At 48.9% G+C, this 24,958-nt stretch overlaps 1 protein-coding gene and 1 non-coding gene across 2 annotated transcripts in view; both read right to left on the reverse strand.

Moving 5' to 3' along the window:
* The window catches only part of LOC135821037 (dynein axonemal heavy chain 12-like), a 96,025-nt gene that overhangs the window by 64,373 nt on the left and 6,694 nt on the right, over window positions 1-24,958 (reverse strand). The window contains exons 9-30 of the mRNA XM_065334133.1: window positions 24,252-24,461; window positions 23,812-23,950; window positions 23,583-23,671; window positions 22,612-22,790; window positions 22,194-22,329; window positions 21,326-21,451; window positions 20,771-20,856; window positions 20,188-20,308; window positions 12,955-13,128; window positions 12,169-12,357; window positions 11,810-11,872; window positions 10,992-11,114; window positions 10,558-10,642; window positions 9,635-9,750; window positions 8,617-8,670; window positions 7,970-8,110; window positions 2,838-2,959; window positions 2,387-2,549; window positions 1,936-2,001; window positions 1,462-1,515; window positions 1,053-1,208; window positions 365-485 (exon numbers count right to left, since the gene is read on the reverse strand). Of these exons, the coding sequence (XP_065190205.1) occupies window positions 365-485; window positions 1,053-1,208; window positions 1,462-1,515; window positions 1,936-2,001; window positions 2,387-2,549; window positions 2,838-2,959; window positions 7,970-8,110; window positions 8,617-8,670; window positions 9,635-9,750; window positions 10,558-10,642; window positions 10,992-11,114; window positions 11,810-11,872; window positions 12,169-12,357; window positions 12,955-13,128; window positions 20,188-20,308; window positions 20,771-20,856; window positions 21,326-21,451; window positions 22,194-22,329; window positions 22,612-22,790; window positions 23,583-23,671; window positions 23,812-23,950; window positions 24,252-24,461 (2,713 nt within the window). The remainder of the gene's footprint in view (window positions 1-364; window positions 486-1,052; window positions 1,209-1,461; window positions 1,516-1,935; window positions 2,002-2,386; window positions 2,550-2,837; window positions 2,960-7,969; window positions 8,111-8,616; window positions 8,671-9,634; window positions 9,751-10,557; window positions 10,643-10,991; window positions 11,115-11,809; window positions 11,873-12,168; window positions 12,358-12,954; window positions 13,129-20,187; window positions 20,309-20,770; window positions 20,857-21,325; window positions 21,452-22,193; window positions 22,330-22,611; window positions 22,791-23,582; window positions 23,672-23,811; window positions 23,951-24,251; window positions 24,462-24,958) is intronic.
* On the reverse strand, window positions 22,443-22,514 carry Trnae-cuc (transfer RNA glutamic acid (anticodon CUC)). The gene has a single exon. It is a non-coding gene; the product is annotated as a tRNA-Glu (tRNA).

Raw genomic sequence — 24,958 nt, forward strand, 5'->3', positions numbered from 1 at the left:
AGCATGGAAGCAAGTCACAGTGGCAGAGATAAGAATGATGGTATGCACACGGTGTGCTATGCACACGGTGTGCTGAGTGAGAATACAAGCGGCCAGTACGAATAGGCTATCAACATGTGATACATTCTACTGAAGGCAGTTGGTAAACATGAACGGTGCAATTTTAAGTTGAAAGCAGCACGGGATTCTGTGGGCAGCGCTACGCGTGCAAGTATATCCAGACGCTCTTTTCTTTTGACAACAAAACACACATGTGTGTGTGTGTGTGTGTGTGTGTGTGTGTGTGTGTGTGTGTGTGTGTGTGTGTGTGTGTGCGTGTGCGTGTGCGTGTAGCAGTGCGTATCCGGTTAAGTTGAGTGCGTACCTTTGTCTCGCAGTTCGCCAATCACATCTCTAGCATGGACATCGATCGTCACAAGAGCTCCGAGACTGATACGATTCTGCTTAGAAAGCTTGCCGCGCACCAGAACGACAATATCCTCAAGCTAGGCAGGGAGCAAACCGGGAAAAAACACAGTGAGTGAAACAACATAACACTGTCTCTGTGAGCACGAAAACCAATGGCATTGTTGGAAACTGGTAACAACACCAATGTTGATTTGAAAGGAGGGTACATTCATGCTTCACATCACCTGGTCTTATTTACCAATGTGACGAACCCCGCACCTACTTGTTAAAGACTGCACTCGCTTCATTACGACGTCATCGTATCTGCATACTGCTCCCGCTGTGTACTGCTCCCGCTGTGTACTGCTCCCGCTGTGTACTGCTCCCGCTGTGTACTGCTCCCGCTGTGTACTGCTCCCGCTGTGTACTGCTCCCGCTGTGTACTGCTCCCGCTGTGTACTGCTCCCGCTGTGTATTCCTCCCGCTGTGTATTGCTCCCGCTGTGTATTGCTCCCGCTGTGTATTGCTCCCGCGCCCCTTTCCAAACCCTTCCGGCTACGCGCCTGTTATCGCATCTGTGTATCGCCCTGCTGTGTATTTCTCCCGCAGTGTATTGCCTGAACACTACTCAACCATTGCATGCTTTCAGTCCTAAAGTTCTGTACCTGCTTAGAGAGGAACTTGTAGTAGTCTGCAAGGCCGTCGCGGCCACCCTTGATTGCTTCGTGCACCTCTTGCGTCCAGTAGATCGAGCCGACGCAGAGAATGACCTGGCCGGGCCACTCACGCACCCAGTCCGTCCGTGTTGTGATTGGGTAAGCCTGACATGGCAATGCACAACACACACAAAATCAAAGTAGACAGACTCCTAACCTGGATTGTTCAACGTTTCATCATAATATCACATTAATGCCGAAATGTCAGGTCAGATTCTACGCAAAAAGGTACATACAAATTTACGGGTAGAATAAGGGTTTAACTGTCAACTGGGATCTTTGCATTGAATACTGCACATCACCTGCAAGCTACCATACACAAACATACACACACCAGCACGGTCGGGAGAAGACTTACGTCTCTGGAGCGCACTATTACGTCGCGCACACTCTTGTACATAACGTCCTGGACCTGTACACGTGCACACAGAGTCAATCAAATACACACACACACGTGTGTGCATGAAAACGTAAGGGAATATCCGAGCACTCTGGCAATGATTTGGGTAACATTTGAGATATTTTGTACGGAGTGGCGTCACACAAAGTTAAAGTGTTTGCCAGATACGGTAGTTACCACACCATACAACACATATACGACAAATTCATTTGCCTAACCTCTGTCAGACTTAACGTGTATAAATACCCCATCCCCCTCCCCAGGAAGGACATGAGAACAATTTGTGAACAGGTTGCCCAGAAGATGGCATACACTCGCTTTGTTGCAGAGGATGAAATCAAACTTCCAGCACAATGCCTCCAGTATTCTACCAAGCATTGCCTAGGCACAGCACACAGAGACACGGGACATACATGTACAACCGAACTGTACCTGTAACAGCCACTTCTCCACGGCACCCTTAGCTGCGGACGTGGAAATCAGATCACTTAGTTGCACCTGTATTGGGCAGAGCCGGGAAACAAAACGAACGCAAAAGTACACTGCGATCTCTGAAAAGAGCAGAAATGTATGCACGGTATTACGACGTCCTACAGGCAAGCATGGTTTCGTAGAAATCAGCTCACACACAAACTCCCCTCGTCCATACTACGTGATAACGCCTGGCCCTAGTGGACATAATGTATCCTTTGGTAAAGATAAACGCGGCGTTTCGTCAAACTTATTAATCCGATTACGCCAACACTGACAGCCTTCACAGTGTTACCTATTGGCACCAGAAAATCTTTGCCAAACCACAGCAGTCTTGGAATATTTCTTCCACCATTGCACTCCTGGCATGCAGCAACACAGAATGACCAGACCACTGCCGTCCAGCACTGACCTTTTCCCCCTCGCTGCTGAACATGGCGCAGATATCCAAGTTCTCCTTGAACTCCAGCTTGCCAATGCCCTCAAAGCATTTCTTGAGATGCGGCTGCACACGCATCGGATCCTTCGTCTCCGAGAGAATCTCAAGCATCTCGTCGTTCGACAGAAAGAAGAAACTGGGGAGACAAAGGGCAGACGGCATGAAGCAAGGGAAGGTATTCAAACACACAGTGCATCTGGTTACTGTCAGCAATGGACAGCACTGCGCTCACAATCCCTCCATATTCGTACCCACTGTAATACTGATGCATGCAGGCGTGTATGAACAAGACGAGAACAGCAATTCTGACGTACAAACTGGCCACGACGAAAAACAAAAACAATGCGTAGTCAAGCCTGAACACAGACCCATTCAAAGTTCAATAAGGTACCATTCCTGAAGCTTCAAATGACATTACACTCACCGCGGGAAGAAGAGGCGCTTCTTTTCCAAATAGGCGTTCAGTCCCTTCTGGATACGGTCCAGCAGTCCATTACTCTTCTCTAGCTTCTCGGCTAGACCAGGGTAGCTCGTTGCCACTAACACCTACACCAGCACAAGTCAAAAGAAATAGATCACAGTCTAACTCTTAGCCAAGGGTACATGTGAGGGGGGGGGGGGGAGGGGGTAATTTGTCTGAATATTCGAATATTGGCTGTATTGGATGTGTCTTTATACATGTATATTGTATGCTGACACACATTTCAGTCATAAAGGTATATTGTATGCTGACACACATTTCAGCCATAAAGGTATATTGTATGCTGACACACATTTCAGCCATAAAGGTACAAGTATATTGTATGCTGACACACATTTCAGCCATAAAGGTATATTGTATGCTAACACACATTTCAGCCATAAAGGCAATGGAGGCAAAGAGAGGCTTGGACTACATTACTGTAGTCTGCCATGCCATCACAAGATGCCAGTATAAAAAAAACAGCAAAATATGCATGTCCACCCTTGCAATGCCTAGCTTCGATTGCCCAGATTTGCTCCAGTCGCTGAATCGATATTTCTCAGACTGGCGAGAAATGTTTCTCGTGCAACCTTTTTTCCTGATGCAAATATGGCATCTGATTTCTCCCTTTATCGCTGCTCTTTTTTCGGCATCCACAGTCAGTTTTTAGCCTCACGAGTGACGAGACCGTCCCCCCCCCCCCCCCCCCCCCGCATCTTCACTGGCCCAAACGAGAGAGCTTGGAAGCTTAGGGCCCTACGCTATGCTTTTATGCTTTTTTGCCTAGCTCATCGTACATGTTATTAGAACTGATGGAAATGTTTTTTTTTCCGTTGATTGGCCACATCATTGTATAGGAGGCTATATAGGTATATATATATACTGCTGGCGCTCTTCACGCGTCAAAGAGGACACCATTGCATGATTTTTTTTCCTCTACCATAGGCCGCACAGTTTCCATGTGCGCAGCTGCAGTAGCATGACGCGAATCAGCACGATTAAGCCTCCTATGCTCATTTCTTGCATTTGTGTCGACCGACGTTTCCTGGGACCGGCGCTGACTTTGCCGATCACGGGCGTTCTGGACTCGACGGGATGTCTGTCCTGACGTTTCCTGTGACCGGCGCTGACTCTGCCGATCACGGGCGTTCTGGAGTCGACGGGATGTCTGTCCTGACGTTTCCTGTGACCGGCGCTGACTCCGCCGATCACGGGCAATCTGGACTCGACGGGATGTCTGTCCTGACGTTTCCTGTGACCGGCGCTGACTCTGCCGATCAAGGGCGTTCTGGAGTTGACGGGATGTCTGTCCTGACGTTTCCTGTGACCGGCGCTGACTCTGCCGATCACGGGCGATCTGGAGTCGACGGGATGTCTGTCCTGACGTTTCCTGTGACCGGCGCTGACTCTGCCGATCACGGACGTTCTGGAGTCGACGGGATCTCTCTTCCGACGTTTCCTGTGACCGGCGCTGAATCGCCCGTTCACGCTTATTTTGGAGACGACGGGATCTCTCTTCCAAAGTATGTTTTTGCTGACGCATCCTATCACCTATTCGGCGTCTATACTAATTTCATTTCCTCCTCGTCTCCCTATTTCTTTCCAAATCTCCCTCTACATCAGGGAGTCGTATACATAATACGACGAATATTGGTACGGTACGGGACAGATACGGGAGCCAGCAAATATTGTGGACAGCTGTTATGTACAATCCTGTAGAGCCTTTGTAGTCACAGATACGGGACAGATACGGGACAGATACGGGACAGATACGGGATAGCTCCAGGCGTGACACAAACAAACAAACAAACAAGCACCAAATTAAAGCTGTGTGGACCCTGGCTAGCGCCAGACGTTACTGAAGTAACGTCTTCTGCATAGCTACGGCAATAAACTCTCGTCTGCTCGATCTGTGTCCCCGTTGGCTTCGCCTTCAACCCGGCTAACAACTGAGGCGGACAGGACCCCTGCGTGGGTACAAGACCTGACCTGCGTGCAAGAAGAGAGAGAGGATCAGGGACAAGTCTCGATTTTGTTCAAGAAGCTTGAACGTGAAGCTCCCAAGTATTTCTTCCGACGAAAGAGTACCTCCCGATGCCATCAAACTCCCAACAACGGAGCGCCATTGCAGAAGAGCTCTACTCTGGGTGGGACTTCCCCAATTGCATTGATGCACTTGACGGGAAGCATGTTGCCATGGAATGCCACAAATTTGGTGGTAGCAATTAATTTTTATAATGATAAAGGCTTCCACAGTCTGGTTCTGATGGCAATGTGTGATGCCAACTATGCTTTCACCATGGTTGATGTTCTCGTATGCCAGGGATAACGATGCATCAATCTTCGCAGCGTCGGAGATGGGAGCATGCCTACAGAACAATAGCGTTGGTATCCCGCCGCCTGCTACCATCAACAGCACCAAGCTGCCGTATGTTGTCCTAGGGGACGAGATTTTCCCACTCCGCACCTGGCTACTGAAGCCATATGCAGCCAGAGATCTGTACAAAGACAAGGCTATGTTCAACTACAGACTGTCTCGTGCCAGAAGAACAATCAATTTCTTAGGTGATCCACTGCCTGCTACACAGTCAGGGACCCATGCAAAGCCATTTGGGAATGCTTGCATGAAAGGTATCTGCCAATGCCATCAAACTCCCAACAATGGAGTGACATTACAGGAAAGTTCTACTCAGTGGGGACTTCCCCAATTGCAATGGCGCCCTTGACGGGAAGCATGTTGCCATGGATTGCCACAAATTCAGTGGTAGCAATTTTTATAATTATAAAGGCTTCCACAGTCTGGTTCTGATGGCAATGTGTGATGCCAACTATGCGTTTACCATGGTTGATGTTGGCTCGTACGGCAGGGATAACGATGGATCAATCTTCGCAGCATCGGAGATGGGAGCATGCCTGCAGAACAATAGCATTGGTATCCCGCTGCCCGCTAACATCAACAGCACCAAGCTGCTGTATGTTGTCCTAGGGGACGAGATTTTCCCACTCCGCACCTGGCTACTGAAGCCATATGCAGTCAGAGATCTGCACAAAGACAAGGCTATGTTCAACTACAGACTGTGTCGTGCCAGAAGAACAATCGAGAACGCATTTGGAATTCTTGATGCCAAGTGGTGCACCTTCAGGCGAACAATAAGAGCGAACACTGAGAACGTGGAGCTGATCATTCAAGCAACAGTGTGTCTCCACAACTAACTGCTCATGCACGAAAATGCAGCGCACTTGCCATCTGGCTTTGTGGCCTGACCTGCGTGGAAGAAGAGAGAGGATTAGGGACAAGTCTCGATTTTGTTCAAGAAGCTTGAACGTGAAGATCCCGAGTTCTTCTTCCGATACCTGCGGATGTCTTCAGGAAGATTTAGGCACCTCCTCTCTCTCTCTACTCGAACATCGACTGACCAACAGGTGTCGTTCACGGAAACCTACACCTGCGACCCTACGGTTGGTTGTGACGCTTCGTTACCTGGCTATTGAGGATTCTCAGCAATCTCAATCATTTAATTTCTTTCTTAGGTGATCCACTGCCTGCTACACAGTCAGGGACCCATGCAAAGCCATTTGGGAATGCTTGCATGAAAGGTATCTGCCAATGCCATCAAACTCCCAACAATGGAGTGACATTACAGGAAAGTTCTACTCAGTGGGGACTTCCCCAATTGCAATGGCGCCCTTGACGGGAAGCATGTTGCCATGGAATGCCACAAATTCGGTGATAGCAATTTTTATAATTATAAAGGCTTCCACAGTCTGGTTCTGATGGCAATGTGTGATGCCAACTATGCGTTTACCATGGTTGATGTTGGCTCGTACGGCAGGGATAACGATGGATCAATCTTCGCAGCATCGGAGATGGGAGCATGTCTGCAGAACAATAGCATTGGTATCCCGCTGCCCGCTAACATCAACAGCACCAAGCTGCTGTATGTTGTCCTAGGGGACGAGATTTTCCCACTCCGCACCTGGCTACTGAAGCCATATGCAGTCAGAGATCTGTACAAAGACAAGGCTATGCTCAACAACAGACTATCTAGTGCCAGAAGAACAATCGAGAATGCATTTGGAATTCTTGCTGCCAAGTGGTGCATCTTCAGACGAACCATAAGAGCAAACACTGAGAATGTGGAGCTGATCATTCAGGCAACAGTGTGTCTCCACAACTACCTGCTAATGCACGAAAATGCAGCGCACTTGTCATCTTGCTTTGCTGATAATGAAGACACCAGTGGAGAATGGAAGCAAGGTCAATGGCACACAATGGTCACCACCCTGGTGATGCACTGTGCCCCTGAAGAAACAAGGAAGCAACAACTATGGACTCCATCCGAAAGAGACTCGTGGCAAGTCATGCAGCTCATCCTGGCTGCCAACAGAGCACTGCCCTGGCAGGAAGAACATGTCACCAGTGTTGGAGACACGAGATAACACTTATGCCAGCAACGTTTCGAATAAACAGTATCACTATGTCCCATGCAGTCATTATCAACAAGAGTGCATACCCCCAACAGTGTGCAACTCCACTGTGGGTGCTGTCCCGACACAATTTCAAGTTGACGTCATATTTTGATGCAATGCGCACTGTAAACATGTGATCAGGTGCATCATGAACACTATGATGTGGTGGACAAAGCCCCACTTGATTCTGTACAAACTAGTTCAAGGAAACACGCGGGATGCGTTGACACACATCGCAAATCAATCGTGCAAGGAGCATTGCATCATAAAAATGGCGTCAATTCGAAATTCTACCGAGACAGCAGAGTACTAGTATCCAGAAGTTGCTTTTCTGGCTTCCTCAGTCAGTTTCTGAGTTTCACAAGTGTCCCTGCCCTCCCACCCTTCATTTCTGTTCATGCAGTAAAAGTTTGTAAAACCTGCCCTAACCGGACGCCCTTGGTGCAGCGGAAACCGTCCTGATATGACACGATTGCGTTTGATCCAAGGATGCACATTCGATCTACAGCACTGTGGTGCGTGGAAGTGTGTCCGGTCAATACGGGATTCCGCTTGGTACAAGGTCCTGTAAACACAGGTTTGTCGGTATGCATGTGGAGCGAGAATGAAACGCATCAACTCACTCTTGGATCTTTGGACGTGTGACGCATGACTTCTTTCCAGGTCTTGTCAACCTGCTGGAAGAGCTTTCCCTCCTCGGGCATCTGCTGCATAATATCTTCACTGCTGAAGATAGGCTCCAAATACAGCCACTGGGCTTGCATCTAGGCGAAAGAAGAAAAAAATGGTATGCAAGGCAAACAGATTTGGAATTTAAAAAATAATAAACAGTAGGAAGTCTTCCACAGAGGACACACACACACACACTCACACACACACACACACACACACACACACACACACACACACACACACACACACACACACACACACACACACACACTCTCTCACACACACACACACACACACACACACACACACACACACACTCACACACACACACACACACACACACACACACACACACACACACCTCCTCTCCAAAACATAGACGAAGAGGCCAAAGACGGGGAGGAGGAGTGAGATAGGCAACCAGCCCAATACATGCCAGTATGGAAAGATGGATGCACATATACGCCCATGCACATGCGAACGCCGGAACGCAGTTTGAGCGACACAGAGCCAGGTTGGAATGCTAACATCATAGCATATTCACCAGCACAAGACCAGCACAAGACCCGCACGCATGTAATAACGGTAACCAGCTCACCTTCAGCCACTCATCTAGCATGTCTTGCATTTTCACCAAACGCTCCTCCCAAGCCTAGGCAAACAGAGAAAGAATGCGATCGACAGCGACATACAGTACAGTGAAAATCATTCAGTACCAAATTTGACGTACACATGCTGATTACGTACAAATTTCATGGCACGAATTTTCGTGCATAAGAATGCGTACAGCAGTGTACCTTGTACGACGTACTCGGGGCATACTTCCTGCATAGGATGTACTCTTTTGGTGGTCTTGCGAACAGACAGCTACTGACAACACGCACATACACTTTTCTTTGCTTCTTGGGTAAATCTGCCTGGGGAAGTGGCTGTCAAGAAAGCTCACTGGCTAGTCAGCATGGGAGAAACTAGATGAACTGAGCCAAGAGTTGAGCTTGTAGCCATTTTTTAGTGGCTACCTGGTAAAGTAGAGTAGAACCGATTTGGGGAAAAAAAAACTGTAGATGGAAGTGCACGAACACAGATCTACCCATTTCGGTAGATCATTTTCAAAAGCAGTAGTTTATCCTGAAACCTGTACATCAAAACGAACGCCTTCTGCTTTCTTCAGACTTTATTTCTCTTTTCATTTCTTCAAACTGATGAATATTTGATGCATTTGGGGCTCCCCATATACTAGTTTGCCCTTGAAGTGTGAGGGTACAGTGAGGGCTGCGTCTCAACCGCCTGTGTAGTTTCGCACGAAGCGCAACTTCCGAAGTCTGACGAAAATGTTGGACAGTCTCTACTTGGGTGAGGACTACACATACACCATAGCTTAGTGGTAGGGCACCGCTGGTCTAAAGCGAACGCCCCTGGTTCTCAAGTCCTGGAGGCGACAGTTTCTTCAGACTTCCCCTTCTCATTCCCTCAAGATCATTCTGCATGATGTGCATTCGCCGTGGTCTGTCTTACGATACATTCATGCTACTTTGATTGCAGAGATAGGAAAAGTGGGAGTCGAAAGTGACTATTCTGATGAAAGCACCAGACACACAAAACATACAAAAGATTACCTTGATTTCTACTTCGAAGGGCTTGATAAACGGCGAACCACGCATGGTCTGCGTCTTGACGATTTGATCGTCAAGGTTGGTCTGGATTTCATCGACCGATGTGAGAATGGAAATGCCTGCAGCATGCACATGTACAGACAGAAACATAACAACACTCGAATGTGATCATGGAAGATGCACAGGGTTCCACTGGAACAAGCTAAGCCAAGGAATGTAGCACATTTATAGAAAAGAAGAAGGAGCAAGGAACTACAAGTTACGCTATAATGTCCACTAACACCACCAGTTACTAAACAATCAGTTCATGCGATACATTGCACGACACTGACCGACGGTATGTTATCAAATGAACTGATTGTTTAGTAACTGGTGATGTTAGTGGACATTACAGCGTAACTTGTAGTTCCTTGGTCCTTCTTCTTTTCTATAAATTTGTCCTTGGCTCTCCATCCGAATGTAGCACATATTCGGATATACAAATTTCTACTAGCCACCAAAACACCAACTAGATACAACTCTATATCAAAGGCTTAGCAGTACTTTCGGAATTGAATCACATGTAGATGCATTTCCTATGCTCGTATTATACAGTGTGATAGGAGTGACGACAGATTTGCAACAAAAATACGTAACAACATGTGCATTGCTAAAGTACTGAACATATGATATGCAGGGTGCCTGAAGGAGAACAAATGATAAGCAGAGATGCCTGGAGAAGATATCGAGGACAAACACGTACGTGCCGGCATGCATATCCTCAAACATACCAGCAAGAGTAAATACCCCCCCCCCCCAGAGTGTGCAACACCTGATCCAGCTCTGCATAGGGTCTTGGTCGAGTGCAATCGGATCTTCTGATGTCATGCGTACACTCCACACCAGCGCAAGGCCGGTCAGGCCAGTATATGCACATGCACGCTTACCAGTGTCACGGTACTGTGTAGTGTTGAAAGAAATCGGATCCCAGTCCTCCACCATCCTGGCCATGGCCTTTTCCAAAGAAAATTCCTGCACGGAAACACCAGCAATCCATTCAAGATAGCCGTCATCAAGTATTCTAGTAAGCTGAAAAATGCGTACACAACGGTAGTGAACACTCAAACAATACAGCACCCGTCATAAGACTATCACACACACAGTCACGCATACACAATGTTTTTTCCCTCAAACCAGTGAATATACACAAAGTACATTACTCTCAGACATCAATGATGCGAAGAAGAACAAAGGCCTAATGCTACAGAGCAAAATGTGCACACCTCCAGGTAATGGATTCCAGGAATGTGCAGTGGGTGGTACAACATGCATGTCCTGAGTGATAATGACTACCGGTACACACTCGCCTAACAATCCGTACCTTGCTGGCCGCAGTGCTGACTTCCTGGAACTGCTCCAGGTACGGTGCAAGGTCGTTCTTCAGCATCTTTCTCAGGGTCGTGCCTGAATCTGGCGTCAGCTCCAAGCTTGAGATTTCCGACATCTGCCACCAAAGAAAGACGCAGCCAACTACGTCTCCGAGATATTCATGATGCGCTTTACACCTCCTTATTACTCTCCAGCTCGAGAATCTACGGTGTTTGCAATCATGATTTTTGCTTTTCAATTGGCTTCTTTAATTAACTCTTATGGCAAAGACAGGAGGAGCTACTATGAAACTCCCCAAACCAATGAGCTTTGGCGAGAATCACCTCAGAGGAGAATTTAGCCTGAGAGTTGAACTCAGTGTGCACGCACATTCTATTTCAGCATTCATCCAGGAACAGTGCATGAAGTATATAATTTGTTGATGCCATCAACAAGTTCAAAGTACAATTGCAACTTCGCACTACAGAATGAACTGTTGTAACACTCCACCACTCCACACTGAGCTCTTGGCCCGCGTTCACAACACCATAGCGAGGACATCGTGTTGCTATGGTGCTATGAATGTGGGCCAAGAGCACATTGTGGGATGGTGGAGTGTTTCGAAAATGTCAAATGGTCAAGTTCGTCGCAAATTCTATGTTGTTACTCTTATCCAATCAATCCAATCCGTGCTGTTGTTACCTCAAAATTACTTCTGAAACTTGCCGTGCTTCTAGAACCCTGTTCTTTTAATGAGAATTCCGTTTTCATCAGACAGCACTCCTTACCATAAATTAACCCTAAAGCATGCACTGCTGACCGGACTCTTACCCGCTCCCAGTGGCGCGTTCGGATTCCCGGATTGCACATGATCTGCAAAGTCGGTAGATTTTCCTGACATAACACAGCAGTTGCGCAAAAGACACACCATGGTGATTGATAACTGGTGTAGCAAGATATACCCTGCGTAGCAAGCATGTGCGTGCAAGGCAATGGATGCCTGCCTCCAATGGGCTGATGATTCTACGTCATGTGGTTTTAGAGTAGGAATATTTATTACTGGCATTACTCACTAGACCGACACCACTAGAGTTTCACAATGGAGACTATACTAATCCATGCACAAGTTGAAGTCCATGAGGTGATGCGTGGAAACAATTGTGAACACCTATGCACCAACTCAAGCTCACTTTGAAGGCCTTTATCTGCTCCTGAACAGCGGCGGCAACTCGAACGGGAGCTGTCTGCTGGTCGTCCTTTTTGGCGGGCTCCTCGCGCTTGTTCTTCTGCAGGCGATCCTTGGCCTTGTTGGCCTGCTTCTGTGCCTGGGCATTGAACTGCTTGTACAGCTTGTACGTGTCGCGCCAGAACTCCTCCGTCTGTGAATGGGCACCGGAGCAGCAGACACACACACATACACACACACACACACACACAGACACACACACAGACACACACACACAGACACACACACAGACACACACAGACACACACAGACACACACAGACACACACACAGACACACACACAGACACACACAGACACACACACAGACACACACACAGACACACACACAGACACACACAGACACACACAGACACACACACAGACACACACACAGACACACACAGACAGACACACAGACACACACAGAGACACACACAGAGACACACACAGAGACACACACAGAGACACACACAGAGACACACACACACACACACACACAGACACACAGAAACGCAATCGTAAAACAGAATACAGGTACTAAAAGGAACGAGGGTGCCCTGGCATGCATGGCCAAAGCGTAAAACTGATCACCAGGTGCATGAATAAAACATACTGCAGATAACAAACCTAAATCGGCACATAAATATGAGGGTAGTAGCAGCAGCATCGACTCCGTCATTTTGTGAGAAGCAGCCAAACGGCCAGTGAAAAGGCATTATGTGGTTGTTCGCCTCAAATGATTCTTCTCACCTCAGCTTCGACAGCCTCTGCTTCCACATCCAGAAACGGACCATCCATCCACTTCTTTTGGGTCTTCTGCCACTTGAGCGCCATGGTGAACAGTTTGTTGTATGGCTCCAGCTTCACAGGTATGTCATCAAGAACTGGATATGATGACGGGTCGTAGGCAAAGAGTACCTCTTCCTGCACAGCATATGAACATAAACACACCCAACAATATGGCGCAATGTCACACATGACTTGAAACAACCTATGTGCCATCTGGTCAACACTATGCCACTGTTTTTCAATTCCAATGTCACCAATTATGCGCCGCAACACTATTAGCTTGTGATATCTTAGTCTTATAGGGGTGAAACGATCACTAAAGATTGGACATCGATTACCTATATTGTTAATGATCGAGTTGCCGGTCATAGCGATTACCTTCAGGTATTTAATTTCACTAAATGAGTGCTTTCCTCTTTTTTTAAAGAAAATAAAATCGGTTGTGGCAACAAACGCGATTAGGCCGGCTGCAGGGACGCCGTAATGTCGCACTCGCCCCAGCACCATTCAAACAATTCCCTTTGGCAGTTCACGGCACGAACTTCAACAAAGCCCCGTGAATGCGTACCAGGGGAAGGCTAGACAGCATGTCTCTAGACATCAATAGGCATCGTATGAAAAGCCAGTCAATAGCACTAAAGAGCGAAAGCCTTTGTCACGGTTCGGTTTCACTCGCGCACCGGGCCCGAGCTGGCAGCACAAACAAACGCCGGACGCGAGCTGGCAGCACAAACAAACGCCGTACTCACACGAGCGTTGGGCGAACGGATGGCCACAGCCATCAAAAACAGGAACAAACCCATCCACGGCTCTTTCTCTTGCTAGCTGTGCTGCTGCGTGCATCCAACTGTTTTGCAATTTCTGCGCTCCGAGCCAGGAAAACGCAGGACAAGACGAGGGCTGATAGTAAAAGCCCAGCGAGTGCAGATGCGATGCACGGCCGATGAGAGCTATTTCGATGTCGAAAAAGAAATGAACGAGCTCGAAAGATCATAATGAGAGAGCGGAAGGCGGAAGGGACGATCACAGATCTAGCTGGTTTATACGAAGCAGAGAGCAATGCGAGAGAGAAGGATAAGATGATTAGTGAGCTGGAAGTACTCCAGAGGCAATTTGACGAAGCGACGGACTTGGCGTTTGAAATTGTAAGAACAACTCACCGCGTGCCAGTCGCCTCAGCTGAAACGCAGCAGTATACCGGTAATTCGCATCAACAGTGCCGCGATGAAGCCAGGGAAGTCGGCGGCTGGTGGCCAGGACATGTTTACAGCAATGAACCGTCCGCAGGACCACTGCCATGCTTGGGTTTGAGTCACAGCGGGATTGCTGGCCAGATCGCTACAACAACGAGACGTGAACAGGTCCGCCAGCGGAGATGCAACAAATGCAACTGATCAACAACTACGTTTTGACACGGATGACCGCACAGCAGTAACCATGGTAACAGGGCATTCAATTATTTCAACAGCTACTGGTACTGGTGGTACCATCCCAGACTACAGAGGTCACCAGCGCAGCGCTGTCCAGTCCAACATTGGCCAGTATACAGATGGTTCCGCAAAACCAAAAGTGACCATGACAAGTGCCACTACATGTAGACCTACCGCAGTAAGTGTCAATGATGGTGTGAGTGTGCATGCTAGGCCTGCTACTGCAAACACAACTACCTCAGGCAGTACATCTAGTAGTAGTTCTAAGGTTACTGGTCCTACATTACCCTTGGGCAGTACTGGCAGTAGCAATGTTCTTCCAAGCAATTCTGTATACTCAACCAGTACGCATAGTGTGAATACTGCAGTGAATACTAAGTACAGTGTTGGTACACAGGCTAATCCACACTCTTTCAGAAAGCCTCCAGTGTCAATGGCAGCGCCCCAGTCATGTATCCAGTGGCAGGCACCGCCTATGAGCACAATGTCAATGGCTTCTACAGGTACTAATGTATATGGGCATACCGACCAACCACAGATGTCTTCCAGGTACATGCAACAGCCAAGGGTTATGCAACACCATCCAATATTGGAAATCAAATTGAAATGTATGCAACAGGGCTACCTCAAATGCAACAAAACCAGGCTCGTGCAGAGCCATGGAAGCAGCTACAACGAGTTGGCATACCGATATTCAGCGGTGACAAACGTACGTTTGAGTCATTCCGAGAAGCTTTCATGGCATGTGTAGATAGTGCACCCGCCACCCCTCAGTACAAGCTGTTGCAATTGAGGCAGTATTTGGCAGGAGAAGCACTGACAGCCATCGAGCGATTTGGCTACTCACCATCAGCCTATGACGCAGCTAAGAAGTTGCTAGAGCGCAAGTATGGCGGTGAGCGTCGCCGTGTGGCTTTACATATTGAACGCGCACAGCCACTTGACCACATCGATGGGTCTGCAACCATTGGTACCTCCACGTGTACAGCCAACACTCCCAACAGTAGCAGCAGCAACAGCAGCACAGCGGGCTGGTCGAGTCTCTGTTGATGTTGTGGTGCCTGAGCGCCACATGCGCGACAGCCTGGAAACGACTGCACCAACTCTGCAAACTAGTCGGCACCAAGGTGATGACAGACACCATCATGACGGCGTTTGTAGCCTACCTGGCACGTCAACATGCCGCGTCAACCGTCCGCTTGTATGTGTCGGCGATCCGGGCAATTGCCAAAGAAAACGGCAAAGATCTCTCTTCGCGAAGAGTGGACCTCGCAGTTAAAGGAGTGGCACGTGCACAGGCCAACCGAACTAAGAACGCCAGCAAGCCAATCCTCCGGCCCCACATGGCAGCTATGCGCAACGCCCTGATTAGGTCTAATCTCAACGCTACCGACCGAGCCATGGCATGGGCAGCTATTTGCCCGGGCTTCTTCGCCTGTCTCCGGGCAAGCGAATACACTTCCACAACCGCCACAACCATGTCAGACGGGGGCCTCCGAACAAATGACCTCTCCATCACGCCGCAGGCCATACAGGTCACAATCAAGAAGTCCAAGACCGACCAACTCGGCAAGGGTCACTCCGTCCGGCTCACAACCACCAACTCAACGGTTTGCTCGGTCAGAGCCATGCACACCTATCTCTCCAGACGCGCCAACCTGCCCAATAGACCACTGGTCATCGAAAGCTGTGGCAATTTCCTGGCTGCACAAAGACTCACACGTCTAATCCGTCAGCTCCTGAGCAGCGCAGGGTACCCACCGAACCAGTATCCACTGCACGGCCTCAGAGCCGGACCCGCAACCACAGGAGCATTGAGCGGCTTCACCGAATCCGAGATCATGAAACTCGGCAGAACGGCGAAGTGCCTGCTACAAGCACTATGTCCGCTGTGGAAAGTAACTGTTCACCGTCCGCAGGCGCGCAAGCGCGCACAGCCACATACACGCACCCGCATACACATGCACACGCACGCACGCACGCACGCGCACACCCACATGTATGCACACACGCATGCGTACGCGCACCCGCACTCTGACACCGTGCAAGCATGCACGCATGCACACACGCTGCGCACCCGCTGGTACGGCCACTCGCGGACGCACGCACTCACGTTCTAGCACTGACTGTGCACGCACGCTTCTGATACTTATGAGAAGCTATCTGCTCCACTTAGTTGCGGTGCTATTGCTCTCACCTATGGCACCATGCCACCCATAGCTTTTGCGACTGCATGCGATTCAAACCCTTATCAGTGTCACTAAGGGAATACAAACATACGAATGGCATGCATTCGAACTACATGCATGTAGCTGAAGCGCTTGAATACCATACTAAGGTCATTCAGCTGACCAACGCGGAATTTGGGGGCATTCGGCGGCTTGGTCTGATTCCTAGCTTGTTGGTAACCGGCTTGAGATTTCAAAGGTTGCTATGACAACGTGCAGTCATGCGCAGGGCCACCCAACATGCATTTGGGGGCCAGGAAAGACAGAAACGCGTTGCTAGGCAACAGCAAAAGCGCTTGGCGAGTATCACGCTACTCATGCAGCGCGCACGTTGGCGTAGGGTATCACGCTACCCTTGCGCTGCGTAGGGTATCACGCTACCCTTGTGCTGTGTAGGGTATCACGCTACCCTTGTGCTGCGTAGGGTATCACGCTACCCTTGTGCTGCGTAGGGTATCACGCTACCCTTGTGCTGTGTAGGGCATCACGCTACCCTTGTGCTGCGTAGGGTATCACGCTACCCTTGTGCTGCGTAGGGTATCACGCTACCCTTGTGCTGTGTAGGGTATCACGCTACCCTTGTGCTGTGTAGGGTATCACGCTACCCTTGTGCTGCGTAGGGTATCACGCTACCCTTGTGCGGTGTAGGGTATCACGCTACCCTTGTGCTGCGTAGGGTATCACGCTACCCTTGTGCTGCGTAGGGTATCACGCTACCCTTGTGCTGTGTAGGGTATCACGCTACCCTTGTGCTGCGTAGGGTATCACGCTACCCTTGTGCTGTGTAGGGTATCACGCTACCCTTGTGCTGTGTAGGGTATCACGCTACCCTTGTGCTGCGTAGGGTATCACGCTACCCTTGTGCTGTGGGGTACCACATTGCCCATCGCTGGAATCAGACCCGCGCCCCGGATACCTTGCGCTGGCGCAAGCGCGCACAGCCACACCCACATACACGCACCCGCATACACATACACACGCACGCACACCCCCACGCATGCACACACATATGCATGCACGCGTACGCGCACCCGCAGTCTGACACCACGCAAGCACGCATGCAGGTACACACGCTGGTACGCCCATTCGCTGACGTATGCACTCACGTTCTAGCACTGACTGTGCACGCACGCCTCTGATACTTATGATAAGTTACCTCAGTAACCTGCACCCTCAGTTGCTGTGCTATAGCTCCCACCTAAGGCATCATGCCACCCATTGCTTTTGCCGACTACATGCGATTCAAACCCTTATCAATGTCACTAAGGGAAAACAACCATACGAATGGCACGCATTTGAACTACGTACATGTACATGATGTAGCTGAAGCGCTTGAATACCACACTAAGGTCATTCGGCTGACCAACGCAGAATTTGGGGGCATTCGGCGGCTTGGTCTGATTCCTAGCTTGTTGGTAACCGGCTTGAGATTTCCAAGGTTGCTATGACAACGTGCAGTCATGCGCAGGGCCACCCAACATGCATTTGGGGGCCCAGGAAAGACAGAAACGCGTTGCTAGGCAACAGCAAAAGCGCTCGGCGAGTATCACGCTACTCATGCAGCACGCACGTTGGCTTAGGGTATCACGCTACCCTTGCGCTGCGGGGTACCACATTGCCCCTCGCTGGAATCAGACCCGCGCCCCGGATACCTTGCGCTGGCCTCCTGACGGCCAAACTCAACCAACTACTTGTGCGCTGTGACTGGGGTTGTGCATGTATTAGCAACATAATGTGGCCGAGGTCGGCAGACTTTCAATTAGCCAAGCGAGCCAAGCGAGCTGCTCAGGCCAGGGTGCATGATCACTATTCGCAGCACTTATCGTCCATGCAGCAGTCGGGTTAAAATCGGTTGTGGCAACAAACGCGATTAGGCCGGCTGCAGGGACGCCGTAATGTCGCACTCGCCCCAGCACCATTCAAACAATTCCCTTTGGCAGTTCACGGCACGAACTTCAACAAAGCCCCGTGAATGCGTACCAGGGGAAGGCTAGACAGCATGTCTCTAGACATCAATAGGCATCGTATGAAAAGCCAGTCAATAGCACTAAAGAGCGAAAGCCTTTGTCACGGTTCGGTTTCACTCGCGCACCGGGCCCGAGCTGGCAGCACAAACAAACGCCGGACGCGAGCTGGCAGCACAAACAAACGCCGTACTCACACGAGCGTTGGGCGAACGGATGGCCACAGCCATCAAAAACAGGAACAAACCCATCCACGGCTCTTTCTCTTGCTAGCTGTGCTGCTGCGTGCATCCAACTGTTTTGCAATTTCTCCCTCCCACCCACGCCTCCTGGTATTTATTATCGCTCTACACTATCCTACGTCTCACAATGAGTGCCACTCAGCATGATGGTACTCCAAGCTACATTGTATTTGATCTGTCCTAGCTCACTATTCTGGACAAAATATTAATTCAATTGCAATGAAGCGCCGGGGGCCGGCGGGGGCATTCGGCTTGGTCTGATTCCTAGCTTGTTGGTAACCGGCTTGAGATTTCCAAGGTTGCTATGACAACGTGCAGTCATGCGCAGGGCCACCCAACATGCATTTGGGGGCCCAGGAAAGACAGAAACGCGTTGCTAGGCAACAGCAAAAGCGCTCGGCGAGTATCACGCTACTCATGCAGCACGCACGTTGGCTTAGGGTATCACGCTACCCTTGCGCTGCGGGGTACCACATTGCCCCTCGCTGGAATCAGACCCGCGCCCCGGATACCTTGCGCTGGCCTCCTGACGGCCAAACTCAACCAACTACTTGTGCGCTGTGACTGGGGTTGTGCATGTATTAGCAACATAATGTGGCCGAGGTCGGCAGACTTTCAATTAGCCAAGCGAGCCAAGCGAGCTGCTCAGGCCAGGGTGCATGATCACTATTCGCAGCACTTATCGTCCATGCAGCAGTCGGGTTAATAACGCAGGAGGCCAGAGTAATGATGGTACAGATGCCAGACCACTTAGAATCACAGGTCTCCATCGTAGGTTATCATGATTATGGTTGTGAGTGGCCAGGCAGGCCTACCTGTTTTCCAGGATATTGGTTGCTGAAAAGCTTTCCCAGAACTTGATAAGTACATTCTGCAACTATTAGCGAGTATCGAGTACCACTATAACGAGTAAGTGACGAGTAATCGGCATGATTACTTCACCCTCGTATCTGCGTGTATTCCGATCTGCTGACGTCACTAGGATTCTCCACGGGTCATACATCCTGGCAGGCATGCAGGCCCGGCCATGTGACCTTGGACTTTTTGTTGCTGTGCTGGGCATTCGGTCCTTTGAGTGGACTTTCTTGTTTTGTAGACTTCTTGAATATACCTTCAAGGTTGGAAGCAAAGCCCTGTCTCAGTCTGTGCTCTAATACTTGGCGACAAAGGTAAAACTAGACAATGACTATCGCCTACAGTTCCTGTCACCTCCAAAGGCTATAATGCTCAGAGCATAGACAACACATGCATGCATATCGGTCAGACAGTGGAATCAGTGTAGGTAGGTGTTCTTGGACTGTGCATTGCCTGCATTCAGCTGATGTGTTACCTTATTGACAAGAGTGACATCCTCGCCCAGCTTAGCGACGCGCTTCAGTATGGAGGCAATCTCCTTGCAGTAGGTGCCCATGGATGGAAGATCAGACCACTGAGATACAGAGTCCACAAGCCTGTACACACGGATAGAAATGGAATGCGCACATGCTTGAGATACAAAGAAGTTCTCATCTTCAGACATACAAAAACCAGAAGAAAAAGAGCACACACACACAGACTGCGTTCCTGTCTCCTACATGCAAAGGGGATACAGAACATCTGCTCCGTGACATATGGCTCAATAAGCAAGCAAATGCTGACTTTTATCCTCTAAGAAGTGCCTGGTGTCTATACACTGGTGTGGAAGATACTCAGAACACATTGCACATGCACATAGTTCTTTGGCCTCATTTGAGATTACACCGCTCAAGAGACCTTACAATGGTTGTGGTCTCCGTGTACAGGTGAGATGGTCTTCTTATCCAGGGTCATTTGACTGAAGAAAAATTCACCCCTTGGTCCAAGTTGTAGTGGTCCTCTGGGGCAGGCGGTCGCCTTATCAGAGTGGTCATCTTGGTAAGTTTTACTGTACTTACGCCTGGACTTGCTCAATATCAAGCTGTAGGCGGTTGCGGCGCTCGAGTAAGCCCTGCTCACTTCTCTTCTTGGCTCTGGCAGAGATCTGTGAAACAAACGGATACGCAATGAAACGTCATGACTGCTTCATTAACTTACCCGTGACCGACAGCTTAAAAAATGGATATCTCGTTATTAGAATAACTTTACGCACATACGCCCGGTGGAAATATCTGGTAAGAGTGTCAGAAGAACTACTCTACATGTAGGTTGAGAAGATTTTATGACACACTCGGCTTGTGTATACAATCTGAGCGAACTCCACCACTCCAACCTGTGCTCTTGACCAATCCATTCCACTTGCACAACGCCACCATATCGAGGACACTTCCGGTGTAGTATTATTCTAGGCCCATGCAGACAGCTGTTTCGCTCTTCCGAAAATTGTCAGTGAAGGTAGATAATGAAGAACAGAACAATCAACTATTCAACAGAAATACGACACTTGCAGATCACAAGATTGACTCCTTAGCCGAACAGCACATTACAAAACTCGGGATACGGCTGCACTGTACCTCTTCGTGCTCATTGAAGACTGGCATGATGTCTTTGGGCCACGCCAGAACAGCACAGTTCAACTCCATGTCATCATCGCTGACAGTACTCGAAGATAGGAGGTGAATCATGCGGTTCTGACTCTCCTGCAAACAAGATAAAAACAACAATGACATTGTCATCAACACAATAGATATAGAGCTTTTTCAAGGTTGCACCAATGGTCACTTTTTGGGGTCACATGCGAGAAACGTTTGAATCGCTGGTGAACAGGCGAAGCCCAGTTCACGTTCACTTTGTATGGGCTCAGCTACCTCTCACTCCACAGTCAGATAGCAAAAATGAAAAATCTGTTTGCTTGAGCAGAGTGGCATGCAGCCGGCCCAGCCTGTTGCGTTGCTGTCGGGTGAGGCGATGGGGAAGAGAAATCAAACCGGCCTTGGGCAAGGTCACACAGAAACTGTTCTCTAGAAACCTGTTTATCCAATCTCAGAAAATCAGACATTTCCAGCTGAGTGCGACGACCAGGATGATGATGGCAGTTCTGATACCCATGGTGGCAGAAAGATAAGAAGAGCTGCAAGAAAAGGGGTTTGACAATGCTGCTACTGAGAATGACGAGTTATGTTGATGCGTGGTTGGTCGGTCGTTCAACATTCACATCTAGCAATTGACTGTAATATCTCATTCTCCAATTCTTATGGAATATGTGGCATGGCCTGAATTTCACCCTGATAAGTACTGCACAATTCGGCTTCACAACACGCAAAATCAATGTGAGAGGGTGGTTTGCGGTAGTCTGCTACACTAGTGTATGCAGGGTTTGGATATCACGTACGGTTCATACCACCAGAAACTTTATTAGCCAGCACCTCCTTCCCGGCTTACCTTAATACGCTCCTGCAGAGCGGGCACAAGAATGGTGGCCGCCTTTTCCACAAACTTATCAAGCTGGAGCATGTGCTTGGTATCTCTCGGCTCCGTCAATGCCTTCTCCCTTATCACCGTAAACTCCTTGCAGATCCTTGTGCGCAAACGAACAAGGAAAAGAGGTACAAGAAACATATAATTTAGTACTCTGCAGTGATGTCATCCGATGGACTAAAAAAATGTTTAAAAAAAAGAAAAAAACTAATGTTCCCACACCGGGAATCGAACCCGGGCCGCGGCGGTGAGAGCGCCGAATCCTAACCACTAGACCATATGGGAGACACATTCAGAGACTGAGAAGTACCTCACATGAGGTACCACAGAGCTGAGACACATTTTAGAAGTTAGACACAGGCTGGCCAACAACAGGTCGTACTTTTCATTTTCCGTGCGATGAAGATCAGACATGGCGGTCGCAATCATGGCGATCAGGTCTTTCTGCAGGATGAGCAGGCCATTCTTCGTGTTGCGGCAGTCTAGCTCGATCAACGGAAAGTATTCCAAGTACGGGAGTCCGGCGATATCAAAGCCGCGTGCGCGTAGCCTCTCCAGCTCCTTTGCACACACAAATGTCCACAAGAAAAGCAGAGCAGTGTTTTAGTAAAACCGACACAAGAGATACGATAAGGCGCTACACTTCCAATACCAATGCAAGCACTTTGTGACCGATCACATTCACCAACCCAGCAACAAAACGACTCCCGTTCCGCTCCTGACTATCCGTCTTCAGAATGAGATAATCGAGCAAAGGATGCAAGTGTTGACAAATCAAACAGGAACAGTACCTGCATCATGGGATAACTTGCTAGCCAGCAGAGCTAACACATCAGGGAACACAGTCAAGAGTAAATTTATATGCCACGCACCAGCTCAGCAGATGAACCACATAGGTAATACCATATCGACCGGATGGTAGAAATTCACGGATACTCCAAGACCTATGCCTGAATCGTTTGCCATTTAGGACTAGATCATTAAGGACTATAGTGCATTTCAAAAGTCCAGATTTCTGGTTTCAAAAAAAAACCCTTAGGCCAGCATCTATACCATATAACATCTTTGATCACTTTGTGCATGAAATTTCCGAAAGTGGGCGTCTGTGATCCAATCGCTTAGAAATTTATATGAGAAAAATTGCGGGAGCTGCCTGAACAATACCCTGAAGATATTTCTCAAAAAGCTCAAACCAAATTTGAATTATTCGAAAAGATCTAGAGGTCTATACTTTTGAAACGCACTATAGACCAGCACACGGTGTACCCGAAACTGACGGAATAGCCGGTACACAGGCGTGAACAACACCAATGCCACTTTCCATAAATGCATGCTACGATCAGCTGTCCTTACCTCTGCGCTCTCATTGAAGCTATGCTCGGCAGCAATGAACTCCTCCAGTTGCTTCCTTGCAGAGCCGTCAAGCAAGTCTTGGTACGAATCTGGAAGAAGAGGCATGACAGGTATGAACGGCCAACCATTGTACCAGGGCAGGTGCTTTCTTTTCAACACTGTATACTGATAAGGAATCAGACTACGGTAAGTTGGCAATGATAGGCTGTCAGCAACAGCAGGAACTAACCGAAAAACTTTGCGTGCGCCCTGGGTCCCTCAAGAAGACGCTGAACAGCCTGCTTCAACACTAGGTCCACGCTCTTCAAATAGTCCTCATCGCAGGTGATGCGCAAGTGCTCCATCACGGACTCTCCAGAGATGTACGACTGTTCACACAGAGCGCATCACATGGCACAAAAAAAGGTAGATTAGAACGAAACACTGGTGAAACAAGACAGCTGAAGGATGGCGATAACTTTTAAGAGAACTGTGCGAGTGATGATTGAGCAACACGTCCAGAAGACAATCTCAAGCACACCTCAGCTACACAGAGGAAAAAGCAACATGATGGGATGTCACAGTGCTCAAGAACACAATGGTCGTGCAGTGCCACACCCGGAGACTACGCCAGTCGACTCAACAGGAGTAAACCCGTAAGAACCACAAGTCACTGCAAATGTACCCTACCTCGATCGTCGGAATGGACTGCAGGCAACGGCTGATGCGTCGACACACGCCAACAATAGCACCCTCGATCTCTGCCAGGTCAGGTTCAAAGAAGATATCACTGCCCTCCAGGCACATGCACAGCTTGAAGAGCGGCAGGCCCGTGGTCCTTTCCGGGTCGGAGAACTTTTCCGTGTACGCGGCAATGGTGCCACGGATGATGTTCCACGCCTGGGATGTACGACACAGAACAGTGCAAGTAGAAGACAGTGTGTGATGGTGGCAATACTGCATGCACGGTGCACTGCACTAGTAGTAACTGTGTTAGTCCTCCGCATCAATACTACACGGTGGACTCCATTGGTAGACAGTCATCCGTATCAATACTACACAGTGGTCTATATCAGTAGATACTACTCAATAGTAAATACTTGATAGTCCTCCGTATCAATACTGCACAGTGGACTACATCAAACAATAATAAGAGGCTGAAAAAAGTGTTTTACTCCGAGTTTCACGCACTAAGCGATCATCAGACATCTACATCAGTAGAACTAGACAGTCATCCGTGTCAATACTGCACAGTGGACTGCATCAGTAGATACTACTCAATACTAAAGGGTCCTCCGTATCAATACTGCACGGTGGACTGCATCAGTAGAACCTGTAGCACACGGTGAGATATACTGAGAGGTGCTGAATACCATGCGTGTGAAGTGATGTCAATG

Source organism: Sycon ciliatum, chromosome 1 (assembly GCF_964019385.1).
Source record: "Sycon ciliatum chromosome 1, ocSycCili1.1, whole genome shotgun sequence".
NCBI lineage: Eukaryota > Metazoa > Porifera > Calcarea > Leucosolenida > Sycettidae > Sycon > Sycon ciliatum.